Below are 25,702 nucleotides of genomic sequence, written 5' to 3'. Positions count from 1 at the left end.
TATTTCAGTTCTTTCGGGTAAATACCTAGGAGAGGAATTGTAAGGTGACATAATGGTAATTTTATGTTTAACTTTTTGAGGAACCACCAAACTGTTAGTCACAGTGGTTGAAATAATTTACATCCCTACTGTCAATGTTCAGATGTACCAGTTTCTTCATCCTCATCAATACCTGCTTTCTGACATTTTGACAGATGTGAAGTGGTATATCTCTTTCCCTTATGAATGAGATTTTGAATCTTTTCTGTTTGTTCATTGGCCGTTTGTATATCTTTTTTGGAGAAATGTCTATTCAAGTCCTTCACTCATTTATTAATTGGTTTGTCTTTTATTTTTGAGTTGTAAGAGTTCTTTATATTTTCCAGTACTAGATTCATATATAATCAGATGTTTTCTTCTGTTTTCTGCATTGTCTTTTCATTTAATAATTGCCTTTGATACACAGCTTTTAATTTTTATGAAGTCCAAATTATTTTTTCTTTGTTGCCTGTGCTCTTAGTGTCATATCTAAGAATCTATTGCCAAATCCCAGATTATACAGATTTATTCCTGTGTATTCTTATAAGAGTTTTATAATTTCCTCTTATATTTGGCTCATTAATCTTTTTTGAGTTAATTTTTATGTATGGTTTTAGGTAGGGGGCCACTGTCATTCTTTTTCATGTTTTTCCCAGTGCCATTTGATGAAGAGACTATTTATTTCTGTTTTGGTAGTAGTGGTTTTAAATCTACCTCTTTTACTAAAAAGGTGCTCTAGTGAAGTAATTAAGATCACCAACTCAGGAGATAACACTTGGATCCAAATCTGGCATCCCTGCTTACTACGTTGCGACCTTGGGCATGTTACTTAAATTTCCTAACACTCAATTTTCTTATATACAATGTAATAGAAAAACCAACTCCATAGCATTATTGTGAACATTTTACAGTATAATATATGTAAAGCACTTAGCAAGATTCCTGACAGTGAGAGAGCAGTTTGGGCAAGAATTACAATCCATGTTTGTGATCCTTTGAAGTAATTACTATTTAGTAACAACTAACCCAAAACTATAGTCTATTAGGCTTAGACTTAACTAATACTGCTGATTCTTCAGATGATAAGAGTGATGGATCCAGATGAATTGAGATAAATTAGAAAGACATTAACAATGAGTGGACACTTAACAATCTATCAGTACATTGTGTGTGTTATTTACCGCTTAACAACAATTCCTGTTTTGTAAGAAACCTAAGGTTTAGAGTATTAACTATTATATAAGGATCAAATGGCAGAGGTGCAATTCACATCCAGGTGTTCTTCATTGGAAAGTTTGCTGCTTCACTCTGTTATGATTACTTAGTGAAGAAAAAAAAGATTTAACAAACACATTGCCTATCTTCCTTCTTAGAATTTCATATAATACTGGAGTAAGGAGAGGTGAAAAGGGTGTGTGTGTGTGTGTGTGTGTGTGACATATATATGCACCATATAAAACATTGTATACTAATCAATTCTCTAAGGGAATATTTTATTGTGATTTATATTACTTTTGGCTTACCCTTAGACTATAGCATATTTGCACTTCTATAGTTTTTTTAATAATTCAACTTCTAACATTTGTCTAATTTTTTAGCATATTGAATTAAAACCAAACATTTTAATATCTAGTAAATTAGGTTTATTTTTTATTGAGATTTTTAAGTTCAATATTTTAAAAGGTATTGAAGAAGATTTTAAAACCCATACATTTAGATTTCTTTTGTGGTTCTCCTAGATGTAATAAAAGAACAGAATCGAGAGTTACGAGGCACACAGAGAGCTATAATCAGAGATCGGGCAGCTTTAGAGAAACAAGAAAAACAGCTGGTAAGTAGAACATTAAATTTCAGTTTAACTTTTCAAACAAATTTAGAAATTAGTGTTGGAATAATTAGCTAACTAGGAAAAAGACACATGGCAGGTGGTAAGTGATTTACTTTAAGATATGGCATTTAACGCCTTCCTGCAATTTCTGCTTACCTTTGTTTACTGTGTCATTTTGCTGACTTCTATCAGGAATCTCTATTCTGCTGATTATAAAATCACATTGTTCTTCAGTTGGTGAAAGACATGAATGTCTAAGAAGAAATATTGCTCAAAATAAAGGCCCCTTCTCAGTTAACAGTAAAAATAAAATAGTCGTAGAAAACAAGAGAGGGTTATAAGAAAACAATAATGTTAACTCATAGGCACCTTATTTGATATTTTAACTATTAGTGGGTCTGTGATAATGAATGTACTTTTTAAAATAGCTTATCTGGCTATCTTTAAATATTTTTATGTTGTTTTAAAATGTATGTTGCTGGCCTGCTGGTTTGGTGTTGTCCCTGCTGTGGCTCAGGTTCCATCCCTGGCCTGGGAACTTCTGCATGCTGCAGGCGAGGCCAAAAAATAAATAAATAATAAAATAAAATATATGTTGTTTAAAGTATTTTTAAAAGCTAGCATGATTGAAGTATAATTGACATGCAGCTCACCATACATTTTTAAAGCATGCAATTTGATACATTTTGCCATATGTATTAACTCATGAAGGTAATGAACATATCTAACATCACCCAAAGTTTATTTCCTTTGTACTCCCTTATACCCATCCTAGCCTGTCTCCTGCCCCAATTAGGCAAACAATCGTCTGTCATTATAGATTAATTTACATTTTTTAGAATTTTATATAAATGGAATCATAAAATGAATTTTTTAATATGGCTTCTTTCATAATTTCATAATATGGCTTCAATCATAATTATTTTAAGATTAATTAGTGTTGTCACATGTATCAATATTAACTCTTTTTTTATTGATTAATGTTATTACATTGTGTGGATATTTCACAATTTGTTTATCCATTCATCAGCCAGTGGACATTTGGGTTACATCCAGGTTTTGTCTATTTTAAATAAAGTTGCTATAAGCAGTCAATTGAAGCCTTTATTTGAACATATGTTTCCTAGGAGTAGGGTTGCTATGTAGATCACAGGTTAAATGTATGCTTGTCTATATAAAAATGCTAAACAATTTTGCACAGTTGTTTTTCCCATGAGTTATATATGCAAGTAAAGTTGTTTCATATCGCAGCCAGTAGTTGGAATTGACAGTCTGTTTATTTTAGCCATGCTGGTGGTATGTAGTAAATTGGTATTTGAAATTACATTTCTCTAATCATTAATGATATTTAGCATCTTTTCCTGTGCTTATTTGCTAGTTACATATCTTCTTTGCCAAAGTTCTGTTGAAATATTTTACCCATCTTTTTCATCAACTTGTTTTCTAATTATTAAGTTGTAAGAGTTTTTAATATATTCTGGATACAAGTACTTCATTAAATATATGTTTTGCAGATATTTTTTCCAGTTCTTAACTCTCTGGTATTCCATCGACCTATGTGACTGTTCTTAAGCTAGACCCACACTGTTTTTACCATAGCTTAATAATTAAGTCTTAAAGTTATATAGCATACTTATTTTCCTGGAAGAGTCTCTTTTGAGGAACAGAAGATTTTTATTTTTATTAAGTGTAATTTATTATTTGTTTTTGTTCTGTGATTAGTACTTATAGCATCCTGTTTAAGAAATCTGCCTAACCCAAAGTCACTAATATTCTCTTATGTTTTCTTCTAGAACCATTATAGTTTTAGATCTTACATTTAGGACTATGAATCTTATTGAATTAAATTTTAACCATATTTTCAGATAGGTAGGTGGGTAAGTAGGATAGGTAGGTAAGGGTAGAGCTTTATGTTTTGCATATGGAAATTCAGTTTTTCTGATACCATTTGTTGTTGACATCTTTCTCTGTTCCACCAGTCATCTTTGTGGAAAATCAGTTGTCCACATACACATGGGCCACATTTTTAACTCTCTGGTATTCCATCGACCTATGTGACTGTTCTTAAGCTAGACCCACACTGTTTTTACCATAGCTTAATAATTAAGTCTTAAAGTTATATAGCATTAACCCTTCAGCTCTGTACTTCTCTTTTTCAAAATTGTTTTGGCTATTTTAGGTACTTTGTATTTCCATATGAACTTTAAAATAAACTTGTCAATTTATACAGAAGAAAGGATCAGATTTTGATTGGGATTACATTGAACCAATTTGGGAAGATTTGACATCTTAATATTAAGTCTTCCAATCCATAAGCATGCTCTCTTGCTCCATTTATTTCAATTTTAAATTTTTCTCAGCAGTATTTGTACTTGTAATTATACTGGTCCTGTGCTTCTTTCATTAGATTTCTGCTTTTTTGTTGCTGGTATATAAAAACACATTCCTTTTTTCATATATTGATCTTTTATCCTATAACCTTATTGAACTCACTTTTTCTAGTAGCCCTTTTATGGATCTTTAGATTTCTACATAGGCAATAGTATCATCTGAGAATAAGTAAAACTTTTTGTCTTCCTCCTCAATCTTGATGCTTTTTTGTTTTTCATTCCTTATTACACTGGCCAGAATTTTAACAGAACACTGTTAAAAGTAGTGATAACCTCATCTTTTTATTGATCTTATGGAAAAACATTCAGTCTTTCACTATTAAGTATGATATAACTGTAGGTTTTTTGTGGAGGAAGTCCTCAGATTGAGAAGGTTCCTTTTTCATCTAGTTTGTTGAGCGTTTTTAGTTTTTTACCAGGAATAAATTTTATCACTTTTTTTTTCTTTTTTTGCACCTGTGGAAATAATGATCATGTAGTTTTTCTTCTTTAGTCTCTTAATGTAGTGAATTACATCATCGATGGAGTTTCTGAAGTTGAATCAAGCTTTTTTTTTTGCTACTGAGATAAGCTTCATTGGTAATGATGAATTTTTTAAAAATATTTTTATTAAGAAGTTCCTCTTGGTGTTCCCATTGTGGTACAGTGGTTAACGAATCCGACTAGGAACCATGAGGTTGCGGGTTTGGCCCCTGCCCTTGCTCAGTGGGTTAAGGATCCGGTGTTGCCATGAGCTGTGGTATAGGTCGCAGATGCAGCTCGGATCTGGCATTGCTGTGACTGTGGCCTAGGCCAGCGGCTACAGCTCTGATTCGACCCACAGCCTGGGACCTCCGCATGCCGCAGGTGCAGCCCTAAAAAGACCAAAAAAAAAAAAAAAAATTAAAATTAAAAATTGCTGAAATTTTCATACAAATATTATCATCTGTGTTCATAAAAGCTATTTCTATAATTATCATTTTGTATAGTGTCTTTGTGTGATTTTACCATCAGAATACTGCTGACCTTAAAGTATGAGGCAAATTTCGCTTACTGTTTACTGGAATGGTTTGTGTATTTCTTCCTTTAATGTTTGAAAGGTTCCTAAAGTTATTGGGAGTGAAGTTTTCTTTGTGGATAGATTTTTAAACCATAAATTCAACTTTTAGAAAAAGATATATAATGGATTGGGCTATCTGTCTTTTGCTTTGTTTTGGCTACACTCATGGCCAGGGATCAAACCTGAGCCATGTAAGCAGCACAAGCCACTGCAGTTACAACATTGGATCCTTAACCCACTGCGCCACAAGGGAACTCCTATCTGCCTCTTTGAATGAGCTTTTTAGTGTGCATCTGTCAAGTAATTTGTCCATTTCTACTAAATTTTATTTTTTTAAATTTTTTATACTGATTTTTATTTTTCCATTATAGCTAGTTTACAGTGTTCTGTCAGTTTTCTACTGCACAGCAAAGTGACCCAGTCAAACATACGTATAGACATTCTTTTTTCTCAAATCATGCTCCGTTACAACTGACCAGACATAGTCCCCAGTGCTATACAGCAGGATCCTATTGCTTATCCATTCTAAAGGCAATAGTTTGCATCTATTAACCCCAAATTCCCAGTCCCTCCCACAGCCTCCCCTTCCCTCTTCTCAACAAGAAGTCTGTTCTCCAAGTCCATGATTTTCTTTTCTGTGGAAAGGTTCCTTTGTGCCATATATTAGATTCCAGATGTAAGTGAAATCATATGGTATTTGTCTTTCTCTTTCTGACTTACTTCACTTAGTATGAGAGTCTCTAGTTCCATCCATTTTGCTGCAAATGGCATTATTGTGTTATTTTTTATGGCTGAGTATTCCTCTGTGTGTGTGTGTGTGTATCACATATTCCTAATCCAGTCATCTGTTGATGGACATTTAGGTTGTTTCCGTGTCTTGCCATGTCTTGGCTATTGTGAATATTGCTGCAATGAACATGTGGGTGCATGGGTGTCTTTTTTAAAGTTTTCTCCTGATGTATGCCCAAGAGGGGGATTACTGGCTCATATGGTGGTTCTATGTATAGTTTTCTAAGGTACCTCCATACTGTTTTCCATAGTGGTTGTACCAATTTACATTCCCACCAACAGTGCAAGAGGGTTCCCTTTTCTCCATACCCTCTCCAGCATTTGTTATTTGAGGACTTATTAGTGATGGCCATTCTGACTGGTGTGAGGTGATAACCTCATAGTAGTTTTGCTTTGTATTTCTCTAATAATCAGTGATGTTGAGCATTTTTTCATGTGTTTGTTGGCCATCCGTTTATCTTTAGAGAAATGTCTATTCAGGTCTTTTGCCCATTGTTCAGTTGGGTTGTTGGCATTTCTGCTGTTGAGTTGTTTAAGTGTTTATATATTTTAGATATTAAGCGCTTGTCAGTTGGATCCTTTGAAACTCTTTTCTCCCATTCTGTAAGGTTTTTTTTTGTTTGTTTGTTTGTTTTCTCTTACCCTTTGCTGTGCAAAAGCTTGTCAGTTTGATTAGGTCCCATTGGTTTATTTTTGTTTTTATTTCTGTTGCTTTGGGAGACTGACCTGAGAAAACATTTGTAAGGTTGATATCAGAGAATGTTTTGCCTATGTTCTCTTCCAGAGGTTTAATGGTGTCTTGTCTTATATTTAAGTCTTTCAGCCATTTTCAGTTTATTTGTTCATGGTGTGAGTGTGTTGCAGTTTCACTGATTTACATGAGGCTGCCCAGTTTTCCCAGCACCACCTGCTGAAAAGACTGTCTTTTTTCCCGTTTTATATTCTTGCCTTCTTTGTTGAAGATTAATTGACCGTAGCTGTCTGAGTTTATTTCTGGGTTCTCCATTCTGTTCCATTGGTCTGTATGTCTGTTTTGGTACCAGTACCACACTGTCTTGATTACCTTGGGTTTGTAATAAATATTGTTTGAAGTCTAGGAGAGTTATGCCTCCTACTTGCTTTTGTTCCTCAGAGTTGCTTTGGCAATTTTGGTGGGTCTTTTGTGGTTCCAATAAATTTTTGGATTGCTTGTTCTAGTTCTGTGAAAAATGTCGTGGGTAATTCGACAGGGATTGCATTGAATCTGTAGATTGCTATGGGTAGTGTGGCCATTTTTATAATAATTTTTCCAACTCAGGAGCATGGAATATCTTTCCATTTCTTTGCATCCTCTTTATTTCTTTGATTAATGTTGTATAGTTCTCAGCATATATGCCTTTCACCTCCTTGGACAGGTATATTCCCAAGTATTTGATTTTTGGGGGTAATTTTAAAAGGAACTGTATCTTTGTATTCCTTTTCTAATATGTCATTGTTAGTATACAGAAATGCAACTGATTTCTGAGTGTTAATCTTATATCCTGCTACTTTGCTGAATTTGTTGATCAGTTCAATTAATTTTTGGGTTGAGTCTTCAGGGTTTTCTATATATAGTATCATGTCATCTGCATACAGATGCATATAATTTTACCTCTTCTCTTCTAATTTGGATGCATTTTCTGTCTTTAGTTTGTTTGATTGCTGTGGCTAGGACTTCCAATAATATGTTGAATAAAAGTGGTGAGAGTGGGAATCTTTGTCTTATTCCAGATTTTAGTGGGAAGGATTTCACCTTTTCTCCATTGAGTATTATGTTTACTGTGGGTTTGTCATAAATGGCTTTCATTATATTAAGGTATGTTCCCTCTATATCCACTTTGCTAAGAGTTTTGATCATGAATGGCTATTCACCTTTGTCATGTGCTGTTTCTGCATCTATTGAGATGCTCATGAGGTTTTTGACTTTCTTTTATTAATGTGGTATATGAAGTCGACTGATTTACTTAAGTTGAACCATCCTTGTGCACCTTGGATGAATCCCACTTGGTTGTGGTGTATGATCTTTTTTATATCTTGTTGGATTCGGTTGGCTAAAATTTTGTTGAGAATTTTTGCATCTATTTTCATCAGAGTTATTGGCCTATAGTTTTCTTTTCTCGTGGTATCTGTCTGGTTTTGGTATTAGGATGATGGTGCCATCATAGAATGTCTTTGGGAGTGTTCCTTCTTCAAACTTTTGCAAAAGTTTAAGGAGGATAGGTATAAGTTCCTCTTTGTATGTTTGGTTTCCTGTGAAGCCGTCTGGTCCTGGACTTTTATTTGTAGGGAGTGTTTTTATGACATATTCAATTTCATTTCTAGTGATTGGTCTGTTCAGTTGATCTGTTTCTTCTTGGTTCAGTTTTGACAGGCTCTAAGTCTCTAGAAAGTTTTCCATTTCTTCTAGGTTTTCGAATTTGTTGGCATACAATTGTTCATAGTATTCTCCTATGGTTTTTTGTATTTCTGCAGTATCCCTTGTGATTTCTCCTTTTCATTTCTGATTTTGTTTATTTGGGTTTTTTCTCTCCTCTTGGTGAATCTAGCCAGAGGTTTGTCAGTTATGTTTACTTTTTCAAAGAACCAACTCTTGGTTTTATTGATTTTTTTTTTAAATCTCTATTTTATTAATTAATTCTTTCATCTTTATGAGTTCCTTCCTTCTGCTGACTTTAGGTTTTGTTTGTTGTTCTTTTTCTAATTCATTTAGGTGTTGGGTTAAGTTGTCAACTTGGGATTTCTTCTTTTTTGAGGAAGGCCTCTATTGCTATGAATTTCCCTCTGAGCACTGCTTTTGCGGCATCCCATAGATTTTGAGTGGTTGTGTCTTCAGTATCATTTGTCTCAAAGTATTTTTTAATTTCCTTTTGATTTCCCCATTGATGCACTGGGTTTTTTTAATAGCATGTTGTTTAGTCTCCATGTAGTTAGTTTTTTTCTCATTTCTTTTCCTGTGGTTGATTTCTACTTTCATTGCGTTGTGGTCAGAGAAGATACTTGAAATAATTATTATACTGTTAAATTTGTTAAAGTTAGCTTTGCGCCCCAATATGTGATAAATCCTTGAGAGTGTTCCATGTGTTCTTGAGAAGAAGGTATATTCTGATTTTTTTGGATGTAATGTCCTGAAATGTCAATTAAGTCTAATTTTTCTATTGTGCCATTTAGGATCTCTGTTGCCTTATTGATTTTCTGTCTAGAGGATCTGTCCATTGATGTGAGTGGCATGTTAAAGTCCCCTATTATTGTATTCCTATCAATTTCTCCTTTTATATCTGTTAGTATTTGTTGTAGGTATCTGGGTATATATTAGGGGCATATATATTAACACTTGTAATATCCTCTTCTTGAAAGAATCCTTTAACCATTAAATAGTGTCCCTCTTTGTCTTTCTTTATGGCCTTCATTTTAAAGTCTATTTTGTCTGGTATGAGTATTGCAACTCTTGCTTTCCTGTCTTGTCCATTGGCATGAAATATCTTTTCCCATCCTCTCACTTTCAATTTATATGTGTCTTTTGCCCTAAGGTGAGTCTCTTGTAGACAGCAGATTGTAAGCTTTTGCTTTTTTATCCAATCTGCCACTCTGTGTCTTTTGATTGGTGCATTCAGTCCATTGACATTTTAAGTAATTATTGATAGATATGTATTTATGGCCATTTTAAACCTTGTTTTCCAGTTGATTGTATGTTTCTCCTCAGTTCCTTTCTTTTTTTGGTTGGATTATTTCCATTTATTTTATGCTTGAGTACTTTTCTTTTTAGTTTTTCTGAATGTAATATTTGGTTTTGATTTTTGGTTCCCCTTTTTAAGTATGTTAATCCCTTCCTATATCTGCTTGCTTTTAGTCTGATAGTCATATAGGATTGAACCCATTATTAGAAAAAATAATTTTAAAAAAGTCTATATTTTCTTCCTTTCCTTCCCCACATTCTGTAATTTTGTAGTCCTTTTTTAACATCTTCAAGTATTTTTTTTTTTTTGCTGTTCCTTGTGTTTATCATCACTTTTACTGTAGTTTTTATTTTTATTTTTTCCTCTTTTAGATCTATATGCTGACTTATTTAAGTGATTGCTTTCCAATAGTGGTTTCCTCCATCCTCTTTCTTCTTCTTTTTTATTTAGAGAAGCCTTTTTGGTATTTCTATTAGAATGGGTGTAGTATAGCTGTACTCCTTTTTTTTTTTTTTTTTTTTTTTTTTTTGTTGGAGAAATTCTTTATTTCCCCTTCTATTTTAAAAGATATTCTTGCTGGATAGAGTATTGTATATTGGTAATTTTTTCCTTTCAGAACTTTATTTTTTGGTTTGTTTGTCTTTTTGCCTTTTCTAGGGCTGTTCCCGTGGCATATGGAGATTCCCAGGCTAGGGGTCTAATCGGAGCTGTAGCCGCTGGCCTACACCAGAGCCATAGCAACGCAGGATCTGAGCCGTGTCTCTGACCTGCACCACAGCTCATGGCAATGCCGGATCCCTAACCCACTGAGCAAGGCCAGGGATTGAACCTGCAATCTCATGGTTCCTAGTTGGATTCATTAACCACCAAGCCACAACAGGAACTCCCCTTTCAGAACTTTAAATATATCTTGCCACTATCTTCTGGCCTGTAGTGTTTCTGTAGAGAAATCAGCTGATAGCCTTATGGGGATTCCCTTATAATTAATGCTGAATTTTTCTCTTGCTGCCTTTAGAATCCTCTGTTTGTCTTTAACTTTTGCCATTTTTTTGTATGTCTTGATGTGGGCCTATTTGGGTTCAACTTGTTTGGGGCCCTCTCTTCTTCCTGTATCTTGATAGCAGTTTCCTTTAGATTTGGAAAGTTTTCAGCCATAATTTCTTCAAATATATTTTCAATCCCCTTTTCTTTTTCTTTTCCTTCTGAAATTCCTGTTATGTGTAGATTGACCTGCTTCATATTATCCCATAGATCTCTTATATTGCATTCATGTTTTTTCATTTGGTTTTCTGTCTGCTGTCCTGATTGGGTGATTTCCAGTATTCTATCTTCCATGTCACTAATTCATTCCTCTGTGTTATTCGGTCTGCCCTTTAGTGCCTTTAGCTCAGTTTGCATCTCTGCAAATGAATTTTCTAATTTTTCTATGTTCCTCCTTATATTTTCTAGTTCCTTTCTAAAGGAATCTGCATTACTTTTTATCTCTGCTCTTAATTCATTGATATTCAGCTTTAATTCCTTCAGTGTTTTCACTGTCTCCCTTTTGAACTCAGTGTCTGTCAAACTGCAAAGGTCTGTTTCATTGTTTGCCAATTCAGGTGAATTCTCCTGTTTCTTTAATGGGAATTGTTTCTGTGCTTCTTCATTTGCTTATGTTTTTCTTTTTCTGTGAGTTTAGGGAAGCCAAACTGTAGTCTTGCAGGGCTACGTGTATGCAAGAGCACCCCTTTGTATTTTGTGGGGGGGTTACTAGTTATTTTTGGTGTGGGAGTTTGAGTATTTGCTATCTTTTTCTTTAGTGTGAGCAGGCTGTTATCCCCAGGGTGCTGAGTGTGTTTCCAGGGAGAAGGAGGCAAGGGGTAGGGCTAGTGGTCAGTGCCTGGTTACTGGGCTCCTAACTGTAGCAAGTACCTGCTGGCAGATGCCACTGGTGGCTACACCTAGTTGCAGGGCCCTGTGAAGTGGTAATGAGCCTTATGCAGATTGACAAGGTGCTCAGAGCATTTGGCATAGCAGCAGCAGGGTGTCTGAGTTCCCAGGGGAGTGAGAGCAGCAGCAGGTAGTGTTTGATTGCAGTGCCCTCCTCTGAGATGTTTGGAGCCACCAGTGGTGCCAGTTCAGGGACCTCTCATGTAGTGGGCCATGCCCACCTCTGGAGTCAGTGATAAATGCAGTGGTTTGCCCCTGCCACCTGCAGACCACGCGGGAAGCACCCTGTCCCATTTAGCCCATGCAGGAGGTGCTACACCGCCTAGTCCTAGTTGTAGGGTCTTGAGAAGGGACAGTGATCAAGTGTCTGGGCGCCACCCAGAGCCTTTGGCAGTGGCAGCTGCAAGGTGTGTGTCTTCCCAGGGGCGTGAGAGCAACGTGTGGTACAGACCATGCCTCCCTCTGGCCTCTGCAGTCTGTCCCTGTCACCTGTAGATCACACAAGAGGCACCACATCTCACTTAGCCCCCCGCTGCCCCAGCCCACACAAGAAGCACCTGGCCCGGCCACCCACAGACCACATAAGAAGTGCCCAGTCTCCCATAGTCTGAGCAAGTGGCTTCTCGCTACCCATAGTCTGCGCCAGAGCTGCCCCATCCTCTTGAGAGCCCGCGCCTGCATGTGCAGGGAGATTCCTATGGCGGTCCACCCTTCCTCCTCTCACCCTCCCCAAGAGTGGCCCCTTGCTTCTTGTGCCGGCATAGACCCTGTCCTGGGTTCCCTCTGCCGTGGTGTTCTACTCCCCTGCCTGTGGTACACTGCTCCTTAGCCCCTCAAGCTGTCCCCACACAGCCAACCCCAGTCCTCTCCTCAGGACTGAACTCTGGAGCCTAAGTCTCAGTGCCTAGCCCCTACCCAAGCTGTGGTGTCCCGGCCGGTGGTTCAGATGATCTGTGTGGCTCTCACTCTGCTTTGCCCTCCTCAGTCCAGCCGCTGCGCTTTTCTCTGCGACTTTGAGGTCCCTCCATTCTCGGTTGATCTCCCCATTGGTTAGGTGGCTTCCCAGGATGTGGGTTCCTTTTCTCTTTTGCAGCTCCCTCTCAGGAATGCTAGTCCCGTCCTGATTCCTTTTCTATCTCTCTTTTTTTCTTTTGTTCTACCCAGTTTTGTCAAGAGTTTCTTGCCCTCTTTTGAGGTTTAAGTTCTTCTGCCAGCATTCAGTAGATGTTCCTTGTGAGTCGTTTTACATGTAGATGTGTTTTTTTGATGTGTTTGTGGGAGAAGGTGAATGAGATGTCTTACTCCTCCACCACCTTGATCCGCCTCCCATTTCTACGAAATTTTAAAATGTGGTGACATCATGTTTTTAGTACTTTTATTATCCTTTAACATCTTTAGGATATAAAGTGATTACCCCTTTGCAGTCCCAATATTTGTCATTTGTATGTTCTATCTCATTTTTGCTCCCTTTTCTGATGGGCTAAAGGTTTATCAGCTTGAGCAGTTTCTTGTAAAAAACCAGCTTTTGATCTAATTCATTATCTGTATTTTTTCTTTCCTAGTTTATAAATATTTTCTTGTTTATAGTATTTCCTTCCTTTTGCTTACTTTGTTTTTTTACTCTTCTTTTTTCTACTTTTTCTGTTTCGAAGCCTACAGGATACTCATCTTTTTAAATATAAGCTTTAATGATTTGAATTTGTCTCTAAGAACTATTATAACTGCAGCTCACGCATTTTAATACGTGGAATTTTCATTGTATTGAGTTCAAAATATTATCTCATTTCCCCCCTGATTTTTTCTTTAGCCCATAACTTATTTCAAACCATGTTAATTTCTGCTTGTGATATTCCTTTAATATTTTTCTTACTGCTTTCTAGATTAATTTCACTGTAGTTAGAGAACATAACTTTGATTTCAGTTCTCTTATATTTGTTGGGCCTTGTTTTATGATGCAGAATGTGGTATCTTTTGGTGATTTTTTTTTTATTCTTAGGGTACATTTGTAAAGTGAGTTTTCTGTTGTTGGTGTTGGAGTTCTTAGTAAATTTTGGTCAGGTTTAGTTGGTGATAGTTAATTTGTAAATCTTCCATATAGTTACAGATTGTCCTAACAATTATAGCAGTATAAGTACAAAAACAATTGTTGATATTGCTTCTGCTAGTTGTGTATGTGTTTGTTTTTCCTTTCAGTTCTATCAGTAGTGCTTCATGAATTTGAAACGACTGTTTTAGGAGTGTACATGATTAGGATTGTTTTGACATCTTTGTGTATTGATTCCTTTATCATTATGAAATGTCCTTTTTATTCTGGTAATATTTCTTTTAAAGTTTTTTTTTTAATGTGATGTTAATGTAACCACTCCAGATTTCTAGATTTTAATAAGTATTTATATAGAATATATTTTCCTATCTTTTTACCTAGCTTTGTTTTGGTAATTAAATTTGGTTTCTTGAGATAGTATGTAATTGGCTTTTTGTTCTTATCTAGTCTGACAATCTGCCTTTTTTTGTCATGGTAGGTGGACCTTTTCATTTAATGTAATTGTCCGCATTACTGGCTTTAAATCTACCACTATGCTATTTTTTTTTTTTTTTTTTTTTAATCTGCCAACTCTTTGTTTTTTTCCTACATACTTTTGGATTGAGTTTTTAAATTTTCTTCTGGGCTTTATTTTATGTGAATGCTATTTTGTAGACTTGTTTTGTATTTGTGGATGAAGGTACTAGTTCTCTCTTCCCCATGTAAAAATAAATTGCCCTCTCGAATTACTGTTTCTCTCTATGACTTTATAATAGCCTCTTTATAATCAGGGTGAGAGGGTATATTGTGTATGCTCCGTCTATTCTTCTTAAAACATTGAGGACTCCCCTTTAATGCTTTTGTTCACCTCTTTTTATTTCCCCCCTTAGGAATTAGAAATTAAGAAAATGGCCAAGATTGGTAATAAAGAAGCTTGTAGAGTTTTAGCCAAACAACTTGTACATCTAAGGAAACAGAAAACAAGAACTTTTGCTGTAAGTTCAAAAGTCACTTCTATGTCCACACAAACAAAAGTGATGAATTCCCAGATGAAGATGGCAGGAGCAATGTCTACTACAGCAAAAGTAAGTGTGAACCTTTATATCCATATCCATATACATATATAAAATTTTATTGAAGATATTTAAATGTAAGTATTCAAATCAAATTTAAAAATGCCGTAGCTCACACCTGAACAAAGCTTGTCTAACCAATGCATTTTCTCCACATGGTGCATCACAACCTTCTTGCACTTAGGAACACTAGACCATACTTTAGTACTATGAGTAGGAGCATTTTAAACAGTGAAATCACCAGCCAAAGGCACAAAATAGACCACAGAGAAAATACTAATTTATAGTATGAAGGCTGAGTCAAGAAGGCAGAGTGCCTCCTTGGTTGACCGAAGCCGGAAACATGTATTGGGCGACTTGAATGTCGCCTAGTGTGGATGTCCACAAATGAACACATAAGTACACATAAGTACTGAGTATTGACTTGAGGTTATGAATACATTTTAGTGAGTAGGCAAATTCACAAATAAGGGATCCAGGAATAATGAGGACCAGCTGCAATTGACTACAGATCACATGAAAATAGAATGTGTGTACAGTAAGTGCACTGGCACATTCTGTTCCTTAAAAAAGTAGAATATTTTAATATTAGTTTTGTTCTGTCAGTTATCTTACTCCGGATATAGCTAAGTCATTTTACAGTGAAAAATACACAATTAAGGGCAAAAACTTTTGTTTTCCTCTTTTGGTTTTACAAATAGAACTAAGCATCTCTTGTTTGCGGAAAAGATCACATATGAAGATCACACACTGGGCTGGATAACCTTTGAGTAATGTTAAAGAGGAAAACTACTCATTTTGAAATTTTGTGCAAGTGATAGGGTAGGAAAAGATGCCATATGTGGTCTTGCTGTATAGTGATGTGTGAATTAGAATTTTCACTTAAATTTCTTAGAAATTGTTAATTCAGTAATATTTGTTTAGGTCCTTTAAGTAGAACTATAATAAGTAATGAGAATGAAATAGAAAGCAAAACTAGGCAAGGATTTAACCTGGTTAAATAGGTTTTAATAGGTTTAACCTGGTTAAATGGGTTTTAATAGGTTAAAGTTCATTTAAAAAGCAGCCCATTTGAGGGGTAGTTTAGTGCAGTGATTAGAAACATAAGCTTTGGAATCAGATTATTTGAGTTCAGATCTCACTTAGTACCTGTTTGACCTTGACAAACTATTTCATCTTCCTGTACCTTCATTTTCCATTTGTAATAGAGGGGAAAAAGTAATGCCTAGCACATAAAGACTTGTTAGGTTTAAATATCATTTAATTTAAAATTATTATATGTAAAGTGCTTAGAACAGTGCCTGGCCAAAGCAAGCCTATATAGGCATTAGCTGCATATTATCACTGTCATCATCATTGTTGTTGTTAGTTTATTTTTGTAACAATAATTTATAAGTTAATATAATTTACACCAATAAATAGGATAAAATTTCATCTATAGTGAGTAGAATTTAACTAACCTATTTTAACCTAGGGTGTCAGAGACTACTTCCATAAGAAAATGATATATTAACTGAAATCTGAGTATTGATAGTGAAAGCAAATAGAAAAGAACATTCAAGGCGAGAGGCAGTATATGCAAAGGTCCTGTGGCAGGAGGGATCATGGCCCATTTAAGGAAATGAAAGATCAGTTTTTTTATGTATGACTGATTCACTTTGCTGTGTACCTGAAACAAATACAACATTGTAAATCAATTATAATCCAATAAAATTAAATTTTTAAAGAAAGAAAGATCAGTGTGTCTAGAAGGCAGTGGTATAGAATGAGGCTGGCTTATTAAGCAGAGTGCAAATAATGTTTGGTCTTACAGGTCAATTATGGAATTTGGCTTTTAATACTAAGGGCAATACAAAGCCACTGGAGAGTTAGGTATGTGTACACTGGTGGGGGTAGGGAGGGTGCATTGTCATCAGGTTATTTTGGCTTCAGCAGGCATAAAAGACTGTTTTGTATCTCAGAAACCAACATGATTCATATAATACACACATATTACAGACACATATATGATAATAATAATAGGTAAAATATTTTGGCCATACTAGTTAGCATTAATTTCCTTTAAAAAAATAGTTGTTAATATAAAATGTGAGAGAATTCTTTCCATGTTTTTGCAGAACTCAATGTTTTGATCATTTCTTGAAACAATGGTTTAAAATGTATTAATAAGTATGTATGCTAGTATATCCTTTAATTTAGACATTAAAAATTTTTGAAAATTTTTGAAAAATTCTTTTTAATTTAGTCATTGCCTGCTTGCCACATAATAGGCCAGTGTAATTTTCCAATTTGAATAGCAATGGGTTTTATGTTGGCAGTATTGTTTATTACATAATTTTTTGCCTACTGTTCAGATAAGGTTTTCACAATGGTCTTATATTATGTAGATGTTAAGCAGATGGTTTCCAAATGAGTATTCATTTTTTTTGTAAAATACTAACATTCTTATGTTTATGGCAGAATGTATATCTTTAAAAAAAAACCCTGCCTTTTCTGATGTGTTCCCTTTGGACTTATTCCATAGTAAGATTTTCATAATTATGTAGCTAACATGAATGTTTTCATAAATTTAAAGACAATGCAGGCAGTTAACAAGAAGATGGATCCACAAAAGACATTACAAACAATGCAGAATTTTCAGAAGGAAAACATGAAAATGGAAATGACTGAAGAAATGAGTAAGTTTAATAACTTATGATGAAATTTATAGTTTTCTTATCTGTGAATTAGCAAATTTATTTACTAGCAACTACATTTTCTCATCTATGAAGGCACAAATGATGAAAATAGAAATGATTACAGCTTCCTTATAGATAGATGACTATATTATAATTATATTTTTATAAAAGGCTCAAAATTCTATTCTATTAATGATTAATAGGAAAAATAAAAATGTTATGCCATATTTCTATGCCGTATTAGCCTAAGCAGTTTCACTATATTGATTAGTGGGCCAAAACCAAATTGTGAATAAAATAACTCTTTCTGGTATAAGTTAGTTTCAGAGTTGTGTTGATTCTTTCATACTATAGAAGATCTATTTATTTTGGAAGTAGAGTTAATGGAGCTCTTTCATTCTCTTTGCTTTTTCTCCTTCCAAAGTCTAAATTTAATATTTATTTTTCTTCTTTTTGAATATAAACTGCATATGTGGTAGAAAGGAACAAAGCATGTAAAAATATTTATCACTCACACCACCCAAATATAGTGTTAATGTTGTATGTTTCTTTCCTGTATTTCCCCAAATCTTATAAGGTGAGATAATATGTATAGTTTTTAATCTTATCTTTCTTTTTAAAAACATAGTAATATAACATTAGCATGTACTCATTACCTTGAACTTTCTCTAAAGTCTTTTTTTAAGTGGGTTTAATATTACATAATATTATATATTACATATTAATATTACATATCAATATACTCTAACTTATTTAACCATTCTTATATTGATCAATAAGATTGTTTTAAAATATTTAGTGTATTTGATAATCCTTTGATAAATATGTTTCTATAGTATCTCTGCTGAATTTCTTCAGTGTTCTTCGGGTATTAAGTTCTATAAAGCTTTTGGTTCATACTGCCAAATTTTTTATAGAAAGGCTATCCCAATCTTTATTGCACCGATAACAAATGAGTGACCATTCACAGCACCCTGGTCAACGCTGAATCATTATTTGTGTAATATGTCAAAACTGTCATTATTATTTCCCTTAATTGGTATTATTTTAGCTATGTAGGGATATGCCATTTTAGCTCTGCTTATCTGCTAGCATTTTAATTTAACATCATTTCTTGTGTAAAATCAAGTCTAATTAAATAACTAGGATTACTAAATTCACCATTGTTCTAGTATTGTTTTAGAGTGTCTATTTTCCTTATAAGATTTAATGATACTGTATATGAATCTTTGATAGTTCCAAAAATTCTTTAGCTTTTACTTCGAAAAATAGAATTTTTTGCAAAACATAATTAGTGATTTTTTTAATGACAGAGAATCATCATTTATATACTGATCGCAGTATCTAACATATTCATGTGGATTCCATGAATATGGCACAGGTGTAAGCAGATCTTAGCAAAGGAATTAACTTTTCCATTAATCTATAATGAGAATCACTAAGCTTGTACTTAAAACTCATATCACAGTTGTTCTCCTTTGTATTTTAGTAATTTGCAAGTGAGCTTGAAAGAATAGAGTTATTGGTGGTTACTCAATTTTTTAGGAAAGTATATTAACATTAGTATTTGCATCCAAAGATAAATTCAGGGTTTAAATGGACATATCTTTTTCCAGTTACAATTATATTGTGCAGTGTTGCTCCAAAACTTAATTCACTTCAAGTTTTGGAAACAAAATCTTTGGAAATTTTTTATTATATCTTTGATTAATTTTGTTACATCTTCTGGAAGCATTTTTCTCTGCTAATCCCTAATTATACCATTCTGCTGGTTCTCCTCTTTCCTTTCATTTTTTTCTGCAAGTACTTTTTCATTCAAGCCCTTGTAAACTCTGACCTGGACTCCCCACCTTCCTTGCTACTCTGCTGCCATCTGAGTGTCACCAGTGCTAATTTTTTTTTTCTGTAAGCTTACTTCTGAGCATATTGATCAGATTCCTACAGTGGCTTCTTTCTGACTACAGAATAAAATCCTAGATCATAATTCAAAAGCAGTTTTCAGATCAAGCCCCTTTATTTTGTCAGGGAGAGTACTGAGGCCCAGAGAGGTAAAGTGACTTCCCCTAAGGTTGCACAAGTACTATATGAAAGAATAGAGATTCTAATTAAAGTCTTTTAACATTCGATTTATTTCTTCAGAGATGATATTCCACTTTTTTGGCCTTAAGCTCTTTAGCCTTTTCCAAATTGACTTTATTAAGCTAACAGAAAAAAATCAAATTGTCAAAACATGCTCATACCAATCAGAGATCTTCAGTATTAAGCTTAATTAGCAGTGTCAAGGATACAAGCTATTAAGATGCACAGGCAAAACGGGGAGAGGCCCAGGACATCCCAGTGACTCCCAAATCTTTTCTTCCCATGTCAGAAAGAAGCTCTTTGACCCAGAATGAAAGATGATGTATCTAATAAGTTTATCATCCTGTGTTGAAGGGAGCCTTTAGCTTAGGAAATTTATTAAATTTATACCTCAGATGGTCAGCTAGTTGACTGGGCTGCTGGTAAACAGAGTCATATCTGCTAGGTAGAGAATCCTTGTTTATGGAATGCTCTTAGTGGGCTGTTTTTACTTTAGGATTGTTACAGCTACAATCTGTGGGTTTATATCTGTGACTCCTTTGAAAATAGTTGATATTTTCTGTTTACCAGAAGCCCAGTTAACAGCATGCTTACAGAGAGATCAGACTAGGTGACTTGTCTTTCTTTCTCTGGCAACATTCCCCAGTGATCATGTTAGTAGTGCTCATGAGCCAGTTGCTGTATTTCCTTACCTCCCAACCATTTTCCATTTTATGTATCTTAAACAAACAGGACTTACTCTTCCTTATATCTGTCCCTGTTGCCTTCCACCATGTCTTTGCTCATGCTACTCTGTCTCTGTTTAGACAAATCCTGTGTCCTTCCAGGACCATCTCATGTGTTACTTCCTCCCAAGTGGATGTAATCTCTTCCCTTTGAAGTTTTATAATCATTTACCTTTCTGTTTATCACAAGATGTTTAATTTTTTTTCTCTTCTACTTAATATAAACTACCTAAGGTCTTCACTTGTCTTCATCTATCCATAAATTTTATTTTATTTGTCTTTTGTCTTTTTAGGGCCTCACCCATGGCATACAGAGGTTCCCAGGCTAGTGGTCTAATTGGAGCTGCAGCTGCCGGCCTACACCACAGCCACAGCAACACAGGATCCGAGCTGTGTCTTGTGACCTATACCACAGCTCAAGGCAATGCCGGATCCTTAACCACTGAGCAAGGCCAGGGATTGAACCTGCAACCCCATGGTTCCCAGTCAAATTTCTTTGCACTGTGCCACGACAGGAACTCCCATAAATTTTATTTATACTGTGTAAACTTATGTAGTTTGGACTTCTAAAAATATCAGCCTAACCATAAATCTGTTCAAAAAGTAACTGTTTTGTTTGCTTCCCTTCCCTCAAGTCAATGACACACTCGATGACATCTTTGATGGCTCTGATGATGAAGAAGAAAGCCAAGATATTGTGAATCAAGTTCTTGATGAAATTGGAATTGAAATCTCTGGAAAGGTATGAATGTCTTAGTTAGGAATATTTTCTCTACCCTTTTTGTTTTGTTTTGTTTTTTGTTTTTTTTTTTAAGGGCCATACTCAACAGCTTATGGAGGTTCCCAGGCTAGGGGTCAAATCGGAGCTGTAGCTGCCAGCCTACAGCCACAGCAACTCAGGATCCGATCTGTGTCTGTGACCTACACCAACACCACAGCTCATGGCAACACTGGATCCTTAACCCACTGAGTGAGGCCAGGGATCGAACCCACAACCTCATGGTTAACTAGTTGGGTTCAGGAACCACTAAGCCACAACGGGAACTCCTCTACCACTTTCATCACTTAAATTTTTTAGTTTCCTTTATGTTACTTGTATGTTTTTAATATTTGTTTGAAAAGATAACTACACATCTTTATAGCACATCCTTTATGTCCTAACCCAAAAGTTTGATAACATACATACTTTTTTTCTCTTTGCCTCTCTTTAATACAGATGGCCAAAGCTCCATCAGCTGCCCGAAGCTTACCATCTGCATCTACTTCAAAGGCTACAATCTCCGATGAAGAGATTGAACGGCAACTCAAAGCTTTAGGAGTAGATTAATCAAAAAAGCCATTATATTTTGCTTATTATAATTTTTTAGTATAAACCAGGCACAGTGCAGATTCCTTTTACAAAACACATTTATTTTGCAAAAATGAAGACCATGAGTAAACAGTTGTTTCCTAACCCATGGCTATTTTGAATCTTTTGCCAAAGAATGACAATGATATACAAATGGGAACAGTTTGGATTTTAATTAGAACTGTTTAGGGTGATGATATGTAAAAAGTTGACTTCTTTTCTGCATGGCATATAGAATTTATATACATTACTTAGTGTAGTTTATGTTCTTAAGTCTTTTTACACTGAATACAAATCTTGTTAAAGCCACCAGGCATGGACTTAAAGAGACTTGTAAAAATATTAAAATATGTCATTAATTCCGTATCTGTTACTTGTTCTTTGTAAGTGGTATGTGTTATGACCATAGGCCAAATTATTTTTAAGTCATCTAAAAGAAAAGTGCTATTTAAACATCTGTCTTAAAAACTGTTAAGAGCTTTTCTTCTCTCTTTTTTTTCCTTTGGGAGAACATTGTAGTTGGTAAGTTTATTACCTTTCAAAATGTACTTGGCACCTGCCTTAAACAGCACAAACATATTGTGCACATCTTTAAATTATTTTAACTGACAGAAAAAAATTACATTTTAAACCTAAATTGAAGCCTCTTAGAAAAATTGCCCAGGCTGTTTTTTGTAAAGCATATAAAAACAAATTGAATTAGCAAAAAGAGACACTGAATTAGTAACACTTTATAGTAATAAAACAATATATTGTGGTTTTCTGAGAACTGAGAAGATCTCCATATGAATTACCATTTAATCTCTTTAGTTTTGAACTGTATTTATATATATATATATATATATATATATATATATACACACACACACACACACACATACTGAACCCTCTAAATTGAAGCCATCATTCTCATTTAAATAACACTACTATGACAGTACTCAACCTGAATTTTATAATAAAAATTAGCATTTTTTCCTTGGTAAATAAACTACAACTTTGTCAGAAATTATTGCTTGAATGTGTATTAATGTATTGGCTGTATTTTTTTTTTTTTCTTTTTTTTGGACTCGCTCCTAGCATATGAAAGTTCCTATACCAGGAATTGAACCTGTGCCACAGCAGGGACTCGAGCCACTCCTGTGACAGCGCCAGATCCTTAATCCACTGAGCCACATGGGAACTTCTTAGCTGTATTTTTAAAGGTAAAGTTGCTATGATATTTAATGTATGTAGAGAAAGTGAGAAATGAAGAAGTGGCAGATTAGTTAGAGATTAGAATTAGGTGAGCTTTGAAAAATGATGTCATATATGGGTTCTAGCACATTTCACCACAAAATCTCTGGAGGAGGTTAGTTAGCTGTACCCTGGTTAATTTGGGATAATGGATATTTTGGACTAATTTTGACAATGTTATTACATATTTGAGGATTAGTACACATGTGGCATATGGATTGGTGGGAAAAATGAAAACCTCAACTATACAGTTTATAATCCATAATCCATTTTATAATGTTCAAAGATAAGGTTCCATTATTGATAGTATTAAATAAAGCTACCCTGAACATTGATGGGTCAAAACATTTTACTGGATTACCGAATGTTAACTCAGAACTTGTTTTGATTCTTGGATGTACATAATGCTGCCAGCTAACTATTTTACTTTCTTGTTTACATGTGGGGTTTTGTTTTTAATTATTTTGTTAAAAAAATCCCAATAAAAATGTATTACTTACACTTTTTTTCCCTATTTCTTTTACTCTGCTTTTAGTGTCCACTAAAGTTAAAAGTTTTATATGTGTCTGGTAATTTTTCAAAGATTATATTTATTACTTTCTAGGCAGGAAAAATCAGATAACTATGCTATTTACATTTTAAGATGATTATCTTTTTAAGAATTAGCAGTTGTTACAGAGCTGAAAGAGTAAGTCTAAGAATTGGTGGTTTCACATGAAATTTTTTTTTCATTTTGAAAGTCGTACTGAAGTATAGCTAATTTATAATGTTGTGATAATTTTGCTGTACCGTAAAGTGATTCAGTTATATACATATCCAATTCTTTTCCAAGTTCTTTTTCCATATAGATTATCACAGAATATTGAGTAGAGATCCCTGTGCTATACAGCAGGTCCCCATTGGCCAGTCATTCCATATACTACAGTGTGCATACGCCAATCCCAAACCCCAGTCTCCCCCTCCTCCCGACAGGTCCCCTTTGGTAACCATAAGTTTGTTTCCAAAGTCTGTGAGTCTGTTTCTGTTCTGCAGGTAAGTTCATTTGTATCCTTTTTATAGATTCCACTTATAAGTGATATCATATGAAGTTTGTCTTTCACTGTCCAACTTCACTTAGTATGATAATCTCTAGGTCCATCCATGTTACTGCAAATTGGGATGCGTGTATCTTTTTGAATTAAGGTTTTCTCTGGTTAGATGCCCAGGAGTGGGATTTCTGGGTCATATGGTAGTTCTGTTTTTAGTTTTTTGAGGAATCTCCATACTATTTTCCATAGTGGTTGTACCAATTTACAAACCTGCCAGTGGGAAAAGGGAGCAGTATAGGAGGGTTCCTTTTCTCTGCACCCTCTCCAGATTTATTGTTTGTAGACTTTTTGATGATGGCCATTGTGGCTGGTGTAAGGTGTTATCTCATAGTAGTTTGGATTTGCATTTCTCTAATAGTGATGTTGAACATCTTTTGTGTGGTTTTTTGAGCCATCTGTATATCTTCTTTGGAGAAATGTCTATCAAGGTCTTCTGCCTATTTTTTGATTGGGTTGTTTGCTTTTTTTGATATTGAGCTGCGTGAATTGTTTGTATATTTTGGAGATTAATTCCTTGTTTGCTTCATTTGCAAATATTTTTTTCCCTTTCTGTGGCTTGTCTTTTTGTTATGTTTATGGTTTATGTGCAGAAACTTTTAAGTTTAACTAGGTCCTATCTGTTTATTTTATTTTTTGTCCTTTTAGGGCTGCACCCATGGCATATGGAAGTTCCCAGGCTGGGGGTCAAATGGAAGCTGTAGCTGCTGGCCTATGCCACAACAGCAGCAATGTGGGAACCAAGCTGCATCTAAGACCTACACCACAGCTCACAGTGAAGCCAGATCCTTAACCCACTGAGCAAGTCCAGGGATCAAACCTGAATCCTCATGGATACTAGTCAGTTCGTTGAGCCATCATGGGAACTCCCCCACTGTTTTATTTTCACTACTATAGGTGATGGATCTAAAAAGATATTGCTGCAGTTTGTGTCATAGAGTGTTCTGCCTATGTATTCCTCTAAGAGTTTTATAATATCTGGTCTTATATTTGGGTCTTTAATCCATTTTGAGCTTATTTTTGTGTTTGGTGTTAAGAGAGTTTTCTATTTTATTCTTTTACATGTAGCTGTCCAGTTCACATAAAATTTATCTGAGAATTTCTTTCCTAGAGCTTCCAGGGGATAACCATTTTTTTAAATTCTTTTAAAACAGATAGTGCCGAGACCATCTCAGCGGGTTAGGGCTGAAGAACAGGTGCTGTAAAACTTAAGGAAAAATTTAACATAAAACAAGACACAGAGACATTTATCTTAATTAAAGGTGGGAACCGGAGGCCTCAAGGTCTCAGGGACCAAGAGCCTGGCCTCAAGAAACCACACTGCTTTTATTGTGCTCTTTAGGATTACATCAAGTGAGGAGGGAGTTGTAGGTGCAGGATATAGGTTTTTTAAAATTATTTTAAAAGTCACATAGCAGGTAGCTAATTGAGCTTTTATTCTGACCTTCAGGCATTTAACAATTATTAGCATTGGGGAAGCTTGGTGTCAGCTATCTATGCAAAGCATTGTAGAGAATCACCATTGTGCTTCTGCAGACAGCGTGTCTATATGCAGCAACCCATAGGCAACAACCTGGCATGCCTAGGTTTGCATCTTGGTTCTCCTTGCTAATGCATATCCTGCTAATGACCCCTCATAAACCCTTTGGGGCCATAAGGCTCATCTTCTTCTTATTCTTTAGAGGACAGATCATGCTGTGCAAATGGCATGCCTAAACCAAGGCATTATGTCCTTATCCAGCTGACCACATGAATAACTTATGCCTTAAGTTT

The 25,702-nt window shown here is 35.0% G+C and overlaps 1 protein-coding gene across 3 annotated transcripts in view; it reads left to right on the top strand.

The window, feature by feature from the left end:
* CHMP2B (charged multivesicular body protein 2B) overlaps window positions 1–22,086 on the top strand; it is a 34,625-nt gene extending 12,539 nt beyond the window's left edge. For 2 of the 3 annotated variants that reach the window (XM_013990175.2, XM_013990176.2), the window contains exons 3-7: window positions 1,758–1,849; window positions 14,599–14,793; window positions 17,357–17,459; window positions 20,899–21,005; window positions 21,480–21,977. In XM_013990175.2, coding sequence (XP_013845629.1) covers window positions 1,758–1,849; window positions 14,599–14,793; window positions 17,357–17,459; window positions 20,899–21,005; window positions 21,480–21,590 — 608 coding nt within the window. In that variant the 3' untranslated portion in view covers window positions 21,591–21,977. 3 annotated transcript variants of the gene reach the window in all.

The sequence above is a fragment of the Sus scrofa genome, chromosome 13 (assembly GCF_000003025.6).
Source record: "Sus scrofa isolate TJ Tabasco breed Duroc chromosome 13, Sscrofa11.1, whole genome shotgun sequence".
Classification (NCBI taxonomy): domain Eukaryota; kingdom Metazoa; phylum Chordata; class Mammalia; order Artiodactyla; family Suidae; genus Sus; species Sus scrofa.
Note: the sequence above shows the minus strand (reverse complement) of the source record. Positions and strands in the feature narration are given on the sequence as shown.